This window comes from Carassius carassius, chromosome 49, assembly GCF_963082965.1.
Source record: "Carassius carassius chromosome 49, fCarCar2.1, whole genome shotgun sequence".
In the NCBI taxonomy this organism is placed as follows: domain Eukaryota; kingdom Metazoa; phylum Chordata; class Actinopteri; order Cypriniformes; family Cyprinidae; genus Carassius; species Carassius carassius.
The window spans coordinates 15,521,954-15,533,998 of record NC_081803.1 but is presented as its reverse complement, the minus strand read 5'-3'; the positions used below and the strand labels follow the sequence as shown (position 1 = coordinate 15,533,998).

The window sequence follows — 12,045 nt, the reverse complement described above, 5'->3', positions numbered from 1 at the left end:
AGAAAATCACATTGTAGAATTTTTAATGAATTTATTTGCAAATTATGGTGGAAAATAAGTATTTGGTCACCTACAAACAAGCAAGATTTGCAACACACAGATGACCCGCAGAGAGCTGGGACCAAAGTGACAAAGGCTACCATCAGTAACACACTACGCCGCCAGGGACTCAAATCCTACATTGCCAGACATGTCTGAAGTTTGCTAGAGAGCATTTGGATGATCCAGAAGAGGATTGGGACAATGTCATATGGTCAGATGAAACCAAAATAGAACTTTTTGGTAAAAACTCAACTTGTCGTGTTTGGAGGAGAAAGAATGCTGAGTTGCATCCAAAGAACACCATACCTACTGTGAAGCATGAGGGTGGAAACATCATGCTTTGGGGCTGTTTATCTGCAAAGGGACCTGGACGACTGATCCGTGTAAAGGAAAGAATGAATGGGGCCATGTATCGTGAGATTTTGAGTGGAAACCTCCTTCCATCAGCAAGGGTCATGAAGATGAAACATGGCTGGGTCTTTCAGCATGACAATGATCCCAAACACACTGCCTGGTAATGAAGAAGTGGCTTTGTAAGAAGCATTTCAAGGTCCTGGAGTGGCCTAGCCAGTCTCCAGATCTCAACCCCAAAGAAAATCTTTGGAGGGAGTTGAAAGTCTGTGTTGCCCAAAAACATCACTGCTCTAGAGGAGATCTGCATGGAGGAATGGGCCAAAATACCAGCAACAGTGTGTGAAAACCTTGTGAAGACTTACAGAAAATGTTTGACCTCTGTCAGCGCCAACAAAGGGTATATATATAAAAGTATTGAGATAAACTTTCGTTATTGAACAAATACTTATTTTCCACCTTAATTTGCAAATAAATTCATTAAAAATCAATGAATGTGATTTTCTGGATTTTTTTTTTTTTACATTTTGTCTCTCATAGTTGAAGTGTACCTATGATGAAAATTACAGGCCTCTCTCATCTTTTTAAATGGGAGAACTTGCACAATTGGTGGCTGACTAAATACTTATTTTCCCCACTGTACGTATTTTTTTTTTTGACATTGAACCTAAACTAGGACTGTCAAACTCAAAATGACAAAAAAGCAACATAGAACCTCATGCAGCTTTTGTAACAAAATGAATGTTGAGTAAATGTTCACAGCATTTTTAGATTCTGCATTTTATATTCTGTATTATGATTGATTCATCAGTTAGCCGTTTACAAACATCTTAATAGTTTGATCATATTTTCTGAAGGGATGGCAGTAGCTCTTTGACTGCCTCTCTCACTCTCGCTCGTTGCCTGTCATGACCTTTGCTTATAAATTGCTGTGTTTGATTGACAGCCAAGCGTTGTGCTTGGTGGAACCGCTCATCTCCCCAGCAGCTCCATTGACAGTTTGAGACACTGACATCAGCAAAACACACACTCTTACACACACAAATCTGACAAATCAGCCAATGAGATCGACTCTTTCATGAGTCTGTATATCATAAAACCTGCATGCAGACAGTTCACATAATCAGGTCTGGTTACCTGATGGAATTACGTGGTGGCACGAACACAGGCCCAGACACACAGCAGGATGTGCCAATGATCTATAAGAGACGTGATAGATGCCTTTTCATTATCAACGGAAGCTAAGAAGCATTTATGGCCCCGAAAAGTATTTGAACACTTAAGCACTCTTAAAATGTTTCATAAATAGATGATTAAGTTTTTAATTATATTTAAACTATATTTAGGATATCATATATATATATATATATATATGATCATATATATATATAAGTCATATATATAACTTTTGTTTCGTGAAAACCTGTATCTGAACTTTAAATCATGCTTTTTGCAGTCGTTTTACTGCATAATATGTTGACATAGACATTGCCTTACCCCAATTATATGGTATTAATTTTATTTGCGCAGGTCTTAAAAAGTCTTAAGTAGATACTCTGGGCCAACTGTACGTACCCTGTAATATCACATGCTATGTATAGATTTAGACAAAGATGTCATATGACAAATGAGTGTTTCTTTACAGAATGGGAACACAACAAGCATCGTCTTTCCAGGATGCTGAACTAATGCTTGAGTTGATGATATAAGCATAGGACAGTGCTCAATCATAGACCTACATTCCTGTACCAAAAAAAAAAAAAAGTCAATACTGATTGTATAATGTATCAATATTTTTAAGACCTGTACTAAAACTGACTGTAACAATATAAAAACTTCATCATCACGGGAAGAAGGATGCGGGAACCGGCGGACTTTCAAATGAAAGTTTAATAACAAACACAAAACACAAATAAAAACCAAACACAAAACAAATCCCAGGCCTGGTCCTCTCTCGTCCTTCACTGTCGTCGCTCCTCTTTTGTATCCTTCCGATCTCCTCCGTGGGACGCGAGACCGGCGAGTGGAGCAGGTGTCGCTCATTTCCCAATCACTCCGTTCTCACAGCTCTCGGCCCCGCCCCACTCGTCACACTGACACATTGCTTTTTCAGATGTTAATTCCACTTAAAACCATTTTTTATAACTATTTTTTAAAGATTTTTTGGACTCCTTTAATGAAGTCTCAGGACTGTTATCACCTTGACATTTTTTATTTTAAGTCTCACAAAAATATAAAAACGAATGAAAGGATGAATGAATCAATCAATCAACCAATCAATGGATTAATCAATCAATCAATAAATCAATCAATCAATCAATCAAATCAATTTATCATAAAAAGTGTATTTATGTCATTGTCTGCACAAGTTGTGATTTTAAATGTTTACCATGGTGTAGCATCTCCTTTTCTTTTCAAAACAGTTTGAAGACGTCTGGGCATTGAGGCTATGAGTTGCTGGAGTTTTGCTGTTGGAATTTGGTCCCATTCTTGCCTTATATAGATTTCCAGCTGCTGAAGAGTTCGTGGTCGTCTTTGACGTATTTTTCGTTTAATGATGCGCCAAATGTTCTCTATAGGTGAAAGATCTGGACTGCAGGCAGGCCAGGTTAGCACCCAGACTCTTCTACGACGAAGCCATGCTGTTGTTATAGCTGCAGTATGTGGTTTTGCATTGTCCTGCTGAAATAAACAAGGCCTTCCCTGAAATAGACGTTGTTTGGAGGGAAGCATATGTTGCTCTAAAACCTTTATATACCTTTCAGCATTCACAGAGCCTTCCAAAACATGCAAGCTGCCCATACCGTATGCACTTATGCACCCCCATACCATCAGAGATGCAGGCTTTTGAACTGAACGCTGATAACATGCTGGAAGGTCTCCCTCCTCTTTAGCCTGGAGGACACGGCGCCCGTGATTTCCAACAAGAATGTCAAATTTGGACTCGTCTGACCATAAAACACTATTGCACTTTGAAATAGTCCATTTTAAATGAGCCTTGGCCCACAGGACACGACGGCGCTTCTGGACCATGTTCACATATGGCTTCCTTTTTGCATGATAGAGCTTTAGTTGGCATCTGCTGATGGCACGGCGGATTGTGTTTACCGACAGTGGTTTCTGAAAGTATTCCTGGGCCCATTTAGTAATGTCATTGACACAATCATGCCGATGAGTGATGCAGTGTCGTCTGAGAACCCGAAGACCACGGGCATCCAATAAAGGTCTCCGGCCTTGTCCCTTACGCACAGAGATTTCTCCAGTTTCTCTGAATCTTTTGATGATGTTATGCACTGTAGATGATGAGATTTGCAAAGCCTTTGCAATTTGACGTTGAGGAACATTGTTTTTAAAGTTTTCCACAATTTTTTTACACAGTCTTTCACAGATTGGAGAGCCTCTGCCCATCTTTACTTCTGAGAGACTCTGCTTCTCTAAGACAAAGCTTTTATAGCTAATCATGTTACAGACCTGATATCAATTAACTTAATTAATCACTAGATGTTCTTCCAGCTGAATCTTTTCAAAACTGCTTGCTTTTTTAGCCATTTGTTGCCCCCGTGCCAACTTTTTTGAGACCTGTAGCAGGCATGTAATTTTAAATGAGCTAATTAAGTGGATAAAAGTGTAAAATTTCTCAGTTTAAACATTTGCTACATTATCTATGTTCTATTGTGAATAAAATATTGGCTCATGTGATTTGAAATTCCTTTAGTTTTCATTTTATTAAAATTTAAAAAACGTCCCAACTTTTCCGGAATTCGGGTTGTATTAAATGAATAGTAATTCATTAATAATTATGACCCAAAATTTAGTTATGTAATCAGATTCTTGTCTGTCTGCTTATTCGTCAGCAATTATGAAAAATTATATCTGGTTTGAATTAATTAATTATAGAAGTATATTCAAGTAACTGTCTGTATAAACTGCATTTTTCAATATTAAATTAATAAATCTGAAAAAAAAAAATTATTAAAACATTTATACATTATACAATACATTAATATATATATATATATATATATATATATATATAATCACAGCAGTATTTGATTTTTATTTTATGTATTGATAAGCCACTTCAGATAAACCCTTTAATCTTATGATTAATCTCCCAAGTATTACATGTTAATCTCATTCCATAAAAATATAATGAACATGCCCTTAAGCATAAAATGTTATTTCTTACATGGAGGTCACATATCCAGCCATGATGATTATCTGCCTGTTGTGAGTCTGAACGGCCCCGAATGTCAACATGAGGTCGCACAAACACACACATAGTGCCCGCTCTCCTGAGATATATAATCACATTATCCCCTGCAGATTTACCGACGCAAGAACCTTGACCAGAGGCTCAAACCAACCACTGGAATAAACAGCATATCCAAAAACCTCAAACAGGCCGATGCTCGCAAGACTGATGAAACTGCTAAATCCACTGGCTTGTGTTCCCATTTACCAGTTGTTATTCTTTTTGAAGAGGCTGGTTTACTTTCTTGCGGGCACAAAGATCGTCCCATGGGCTACACTATAATTGTGTGAGAGTCCATTAGCAACATAAAATGTCAGTGGCATCAATGGCCTTAAATGTATTATTGAACCAATGTACAGATATGAGTGAATGTGGGCAAGATTAATCTGTTAAAGCCTAATAACTACTGTAATTCACAACCATTGTTCTTAAATGTATGATCATTTTGTAATATTAAATGGGAGTTTGGTGATACATTTTCTTCTAGCACATCTGACTTCAAGGGTTCCTGATGTATAAGCCGACAGCAATATGATGAACTAAATGTTTTAAGAGGTTCTCCTCCCTTTGTTTATGTACTGAAGCACATTAAATATGTAAGAGCGCAGGATTCTACTTTTTCTTAAGTGTTTCTTGAGGGATATTATGACGTGATGGTACAGTATGAATTACAAGTAGCTTTTAATGATGTCAAATAACAGGCTAAATTGGAATATGGAGTACAATCATAGTCTAAAAGTGATGCATTAGGTCTTTTTTAACACGTAGTTGTGCCATGCACTTATACACATGGATATTGTTAAAGACCGCCATCTAGAGGTGAAATCAGGTTTAAATTATATTTATTATAATTTTTTTACATCCAGAAATTTGTTTTTTTCTTTTCTTTTTTTTGTGCAAAGAAGTAAGCAATAATAGCTGGGTCACCAAGAACTCCAATAAACTAGCACATCAAATTGTTGATTCATAACTTTTAATACTGAAATCTGAAAAGTAGGCTTTGAGAGTATCACATTTGCTGAAAATATAATTCGGTTTTAGATGTTATTTCATTTCACAGAAGTCCTTGCAGACACCGTTCCATTTCACACAGTTCCTGTAGTTCTTCACAGTGAGGGCCACAGTGGAGAGAGAGGAGCTTATGGGCCCTGGGAATCACAGAGAGAGCCGCACCACAGTCTCCGCTGTCAAAGGAAAAAGTGATGCTAAGGTGAGGAGACTGCTTTTAATCATATCAAGTATAAGAAGTCTCATCAGAGAATCTGACACATTGAGATCTTACCCGTTGAAATGTAGCTGTGCTAGTTTAAAAAGCTGTCTTCCCAGCTCAATGCTGTCCTCTCCGAACTGGACCTGAATGGCAACAATGCTACGCTTAAGATTAGATGAAGCCAGACTCCATTCACCTGTTACAAAAATAATAATAATAAGCATACTATACATTTTCCTTGTATGAACTGAGATGTTACTTATTTCATTATTCAAAAGGCCATGTAACACTGCTGTACAACATTTACATATCTTACATTGCCATAAAGGTACAATTTACATCAGACTCTTTTTCTCACCGGTGGTGGCGTACACACGAGCTGTTACATCTGCTAGCTCTCCTTGGAGAGGGTGAATCTCTGTTAGGATTATGTTTGCCTGAGAAGAAGCTGATTTTACGATTTTTAGGGCCTCGTCTGCAAAACATGTAAACATTATGTATACTTATGGATATTTTGCAAATACACAAAATAGATTGTGATTCATATTGAGGCTGTACCTAATCTGTGTTGCTCCATGAGATGAAATGCCTTATCCAATAGACACTGTAAACCCTTTAGTGTGTTCTGCACATCAGCACTAGTGATCTGATGACCACAGGACGGCCAAGAGCACTTGTACCCATCCATATGGGACTGAAATGTACAGCATACATTAAGATACCACACAATGAACCACCTAAATGATCAGTTGTGCTTTTCTGCAAAAGTTTACCTGAAGAGGTTTTCCGCATTTTACACACTTCAGCCCTGGGGCTGCGTTTTCTGTTGCTTTCTGGCTTCCTTCTAATAGGTCTCTTTGACAGGCTTGACAATTACAGTGGAAATAGTACTGCTCCAGCAGGAGACGCTGACGTTCCTTCACCTCCATTCTGCTACAGTGAGGACCTGAGAAAAATGACATTTATGACAGCCGTTTCCGGATGAATCCGCCAAAATTCCCCAAAAATTTAAATCCCAAGATTACATAATACCATAACAGTGCAGAATCTCCTGTCCTGGAGTAAGATCTTTTGAAGCACGTATAGTGACTGTCACACCACTGCGAGAGGTCTTGGGATGGTCATCGTAATCTTCAGAACAAACGAACTGATTGAGTGGGTCAGTCTGAAAGCCTGTGGTGAAAGAGATGTTTGTGTTTGGACTGCAGGAGTGGTTAAGCAGACTGAGAACAGGAAAAATTGCTGTGGCAATGCGAATTTCACTACTGGACTGAACAGCCATCCCACTTTCTTCTGTAAGAGTTGAGAAAAAAAGATCAACAATAATGAATATTCAGTAATCAAATGTATTAAATTGCAGTTTGTGTTTAAGCATGAGTTCTGTCGAACCTTTGACAATAACAGCAGTGACTGCTTGAGCGTTACACCTAAGCTGCATCATGTGTCTCAGAGCTGTGGCTCCCAACACACTCATCTCAGGCTCCCAGGTTCCACTAACTCCTTTGTTCTCGCAAGATGCCCATGTGCCCGGTGGGGGTCCACCTTGCAGTCTCCTGTAAAGCATTGCCATGGTAATCGCTAATAAGAAGCGTGAGCTGGATGAGTGTTGTGCCACATGTGGTAAAAGGCTATAGATGCCCATGTACGTGTCGCCATGATAACAGTCTGAAATTTCTCCACAGGGATCTCCAAGTCTCAACTTGACTGGCAAATCACTTTTATAAGAGCTACATCTCACATGGTCTTCTTCTGAAGTGCTTTTATTCACCCTTTTGACCTCGTTTTGTCCAGCTTTCAGGGCCACTCTTAGTGCAAGATGTCCCAAAACCCCAATGGCCAACAGATCTGCTCCAATATGGCACTCCCATCGGTGCCAGCACTGCCAAGCGTCTTTTTGACAGCTCTCTCCACAGTACCGAACGTAACTGCAGTTTGGACATGGCACAAAGCTCAGTGATTGGCTCAGGCAGTGGTGACAGTGTCGGTTTTCAGTATTAAATGTCTTTCCTGGTATAAGTACACAACAGAAAGCCTCATCCTCCAGAATTACCTCACCAGCGGTCTTATTTTCCGTGGCTAATATGTGACGACCTTTCTCAGGGCTAAAGTAAACAGACACACCAGGTGAAATACAACTCCTAGTGTTTCTGATTTTCTGGCATGGTGGTGTTTGATTATTTGTGGTTGTCTGGTTGGATTTTTCAGGTTTTTTAAGCTGGCTCAGGCATGCGGTCTGTCTAGCTCTCAGCTTGTCCTGCAGATGGCTTGGGTAACCAGCCTCCAAAGCGCGCCGAATGTCTTCAAGACATTCCTGGAAAAAAGGAGATAATCACTTAAACTTGTATAGATGCGTCAGCTGTGCATTTAATAAGGTGCCATGTTCTTATTTGAATGGCTAAACAAAAAATAATGTTTTGTGATGCATAAGACAGACTCTTACTCTGTAGAGTCCATGGTAAAAGAGGGCAGCAGAACGGTTAGCATAGCACAGTGATATCTCTTCTGTATTCTTGTCAGCATGGCAAACACCCTTAAACATCAAACAGAGAGAGTGGGAATATATTATGGTCACAGTACCACCTGCCATTTGAAATCCAAACCATTATCAGTGTACTGCAAACATTAAGCTCAAACCAGCATAAAACATTTAGCCACAATGATTAACTTCACAAATTCACAATGTCACTGTGCCTCCACAACAGATTCCAAAAGATGGATTGGCTAGATTCAGTTCCTCTCATGTTTCTTTTGTGTTCCTTACAATGCAGGACCCTTATATACTGTATTTAGATTACACATGCACTTTGACATTTACAACAGGCATATATATTTTGAGGTTCATATGCTGATCTGTTTGCCAAAGCAATGAAAATCAATGTTAATCACTCATACTTTTAATAAGCTGGGGAAAAATTTGTTTTTTAAATAAATAACATGCTTAGGACATTTGCATTGTGAATGAACAGGGAGACTTCAGATACAAAATCCAAACATATTTAATATATAGCATATATATATATATATATATATATATATATATATACCACAATTATAATTTCCCATTGCAAAAAATAATCAATTTAAAAACAAGATTATTAATATTGACATTGACCACATTACCACATTAATACTTAAAGATTTAAAAAGAGAGTTCCCTCAAAAATTTAAATATGATGTTTATCTGCTTATCCCCAGAGCATCCAAGATGTAGGTGACTTTGTTTCTTCTATAGAACACAAACCAAGATTTTCAAGTCAAACTGTTGCAGTCTATCACTCTTATAATGTAAGTGGATGGGAAAAACATACAATGGTTAAAAAAAAAACATAAACAAAACCAAATTAAACCTGCCGCTCGTGACGATACATTGATGTGTAAAGACACAAAACAATCAGTCTATGCAAGAAACTGAACAGTATATAATTTTTTTAACCTGTGATTCACACAATGTCCTGACTGTCAGAACTCTCCTTGGCTCGTCCTCCTATGCGTGTTCTCAGAAGCAGGCGCGTGAGGACTTCTTTCACTCGTGAGATAGGTGGCAGTAATGCACTTATAAGTCTGTGATTCGCCATAAAGCAAGAAGACGACGCATAATGCACCTCCTGCTGAGAACATGCATAGGAGGATGCACCCAGGAGAGTTTTGACAGTTCAGATATTGTGTGAATCAGAGGTAAAAAAAAAAAAAAAACACTATATAAATACTGTTCAGTTTCTTGCAAAGAGCGATCGTTTTGTGTCTTTACACATCAATGTATCGTCACGAGCGGCAGGTTTAATTTGGTTTTATGTTTTTTTTTTTTAACCATTGTATGTTTGTCCCATCCACTTACATTATAAGAGTGATAGACTGCAACAGTTTGACTTGAAAATCTTGGTTTGTGTTTTATAGAAGAAACAAAGTAACCCACTGTACTTCTTGGATGCCCTGGGGGTAAAGAAGATAAACATCAAATTTTCATTTTGGGGTGAACTATCCCTTTAAGAGCCACAAAAGACTGCTATCAAACAGGTTTCCTAAGTTCTCACAGCTCCAATTAAATTTGTCATTGGTCAGACAAGAACATAAGCCCTTGCCAAACTCACGTCATTGGTTGAGCCTCCTACAGCTATGTTTGGTTACTTCAATAAATAAAGCAATGGCAGGGAATAGTGCAACAAAGTCGAAACTTTTCGTGGAAATTAACGAGGTTTATGCATGTTAAGCAGCAGTAAGGGAACATTTTTAACCACACCAAAATAAGACGACAAAACGACTTTGTACACATATTACATTTACTTAAGTATATGAAGCAGGTGTTTAGATCGCTTCTTTTCCTTACCTTGGAATAATACAATGCTGCGGCTGTATAATCTTTCACTTTGAAGCTTAGGTTTCCCTGCTGTCTAAATTCAGATGCCATCTCGGGAGATTTTTGTACGGAGTACTTCTCTGAAAGTCTAGAAAAGGCATTGAGATCTTCTGGGCTAAAATATGGACAAATGACAAAAGGTAGGTAAAATATTTATTTTTATTAAGAAACGTACAGCTAATATTTAAACATTTGTAGATTGTTGCCACTCCAATTGAATAACTAATAATAACTCGTGCAGCAAAAATATAAAAAAGTAGTTTAGCATTAATCACTTTATCTAACTTATCTAATTCCACAGTGCTGACCGTATTAATGACAGCCCGTAGTTGAATATGGCATCTATATCTGTCAGGCGGCAGAAGCGCTCAGTTCCTTCGGTTTTCAGTTCCGTCCATTTCTGCTCGACATGCAGAACCCACTCTGGACAGGGCAGATCCATTCAAAAATCCTGTCAGTGATCTATAACCCCACAAACAAAAGGCACGAAACTGTTCAAGCACTTGATTTCGCTGCAGTAAAGTGACTTCCTGTGGAAACTTTTATCAATTTTCAAAATACAGGCCCTGTAACTGTTACTGTTTATACAGGTGATGATGGGCCTTTTTTTTTTACTTCAAAGCTCTGAAGCTGAACGTATTGATATATTTATTAAACAATTTATTCAAATATATTTTCATCAATATTAATTATAATATTATATATAATTTATTCGTTTAAATACTTAAACACAGCACTTTTTTGAGACCCCTTCCAAGAAAATATATAAAATAAGATTATTTTATTTCATTATATATATATATTACTCTCATATTTTAATTTCTTGTTTTGCAATAGCATTCATGTAGCGACGATAACTTGTTTTGCTTTATTCATCAACACAGGCGTCTATTTAAAAGTGGAAATGCTGTGAGAATCACTAGGATTGATGGTGCGTTAATTTTCCCAATAGGTGGCGATATTGTTCCACGTTACTATCTTCTTTAGAAAAAAAAAAGTGTGCCTCAGTTGTCGCCACGCATTTTGTTCCATTAATATCTCTTCTGTTGGTCAAGCTCTCTAGAGACTTCATTAGCTATTGTATTTCCAGTGGGAAAAAGGGTCTGTTTAGAGAGTCAATTGTGTCTACAGAGACAATGCTTTCAGATTAGGTATAATGCAGATTCTCCACTGAATATTAGATTTTGTCCATGACATTATTATAAATAGTGTTTATTCAGTGTCCCAGTAATTTGAATTAAAAGTCTGAATCTCCTTCATAAGGATTTATAGCATTTGCAAGGCTAATTTGTCTGTTGTTTGGTTTGATGTGAGAAATTGTAGAAAGAGAGAGAGAAAAAACACTACTGCTTCCTTCATCTGTGGTAACTTTTTATTTATTTATCTAATTATTACTATATAGAGATAGATTATGCCACTTTCTTTTTTTCATCTCAACAAAATGCCATGATATCTTTGGCACCATTATCAGAAGATAGGCTAATATTCATCTTAATTTTAAATGAGAATTATTTAACTACTTGCTTTCATGAAGTGTCACTCTGCATATGAATATTAATGTTGTATTGTATCTGGAAAGCAGCTGCTTCAGTGAGGTCCTGAGAGATTGTGCTCATCACACATAGGCTTGTTGCTCTATAAGAGCTTTAAGTTCTGCTGTTGTGTTTCATACTTCTGTTTCAGTAGATGCTATTAATGCACCTTGTGATCTAGGGCACTTTTCACATCTTGTATTTTCATGACTGTCTTTGTTGTTGCCTGTGGACAGAATGTTTTCCAAGAATGTAGTGCTTTCTGATATTGCCAGCTTTCTATAGAGTTTTCTCTATTTGA

At 37.6% G+C, this 12,045-nt stretch overlaps 1 protein-coding gene across 2 annotated transcripts; it reads right to left on the bottom strand.

Moving 5' to 3' along the window:
* Positions 1–5,604: 5,604 nt before the first annotated feature.
* Positions 5,605–10,764, bottom strand: LOC132132544 (SET and MYND domain-containing protein 4-like). Of its 2 annotated transcripts, none has more exons than XM_059544958.1 (10): positions 10,521–10,764; positions 10,183–10,327; positions 8,299–8,388; positions 7,248–8,169; positions 6,891–7,151; positions 6,632–6,804; positions 6,417–6,552; positions 6,217–6,333; positions 5,931–6,054; positions 5,605–5,853 (listed from the first exon to the last, which is right to left on the bottom strand). In XM_059544958.1, exons 1-10 carry the CDS (start codon positions 10,652–10,654, stop codon positions 5,703–5,705), a joined length of 2,253 nt encoding a protein of 750 aa, XP_059400941.1. In that variant the 5' UTR covers positions 10,655–10,764; the 3' UTR covers positions 5,605–5,702. The 2 variants fall into 2 exon arrangements, with proteins under 2 accessions (XP_059400941.1, XP_059400942.1); XM_059544959.1 differs by having other exon boundaries at positions 5,605–5,832; positions 10,521–10,763.
* Between the last annotated feature and the right edge of the window lie 1,281 nt (positions 10,765–12,045).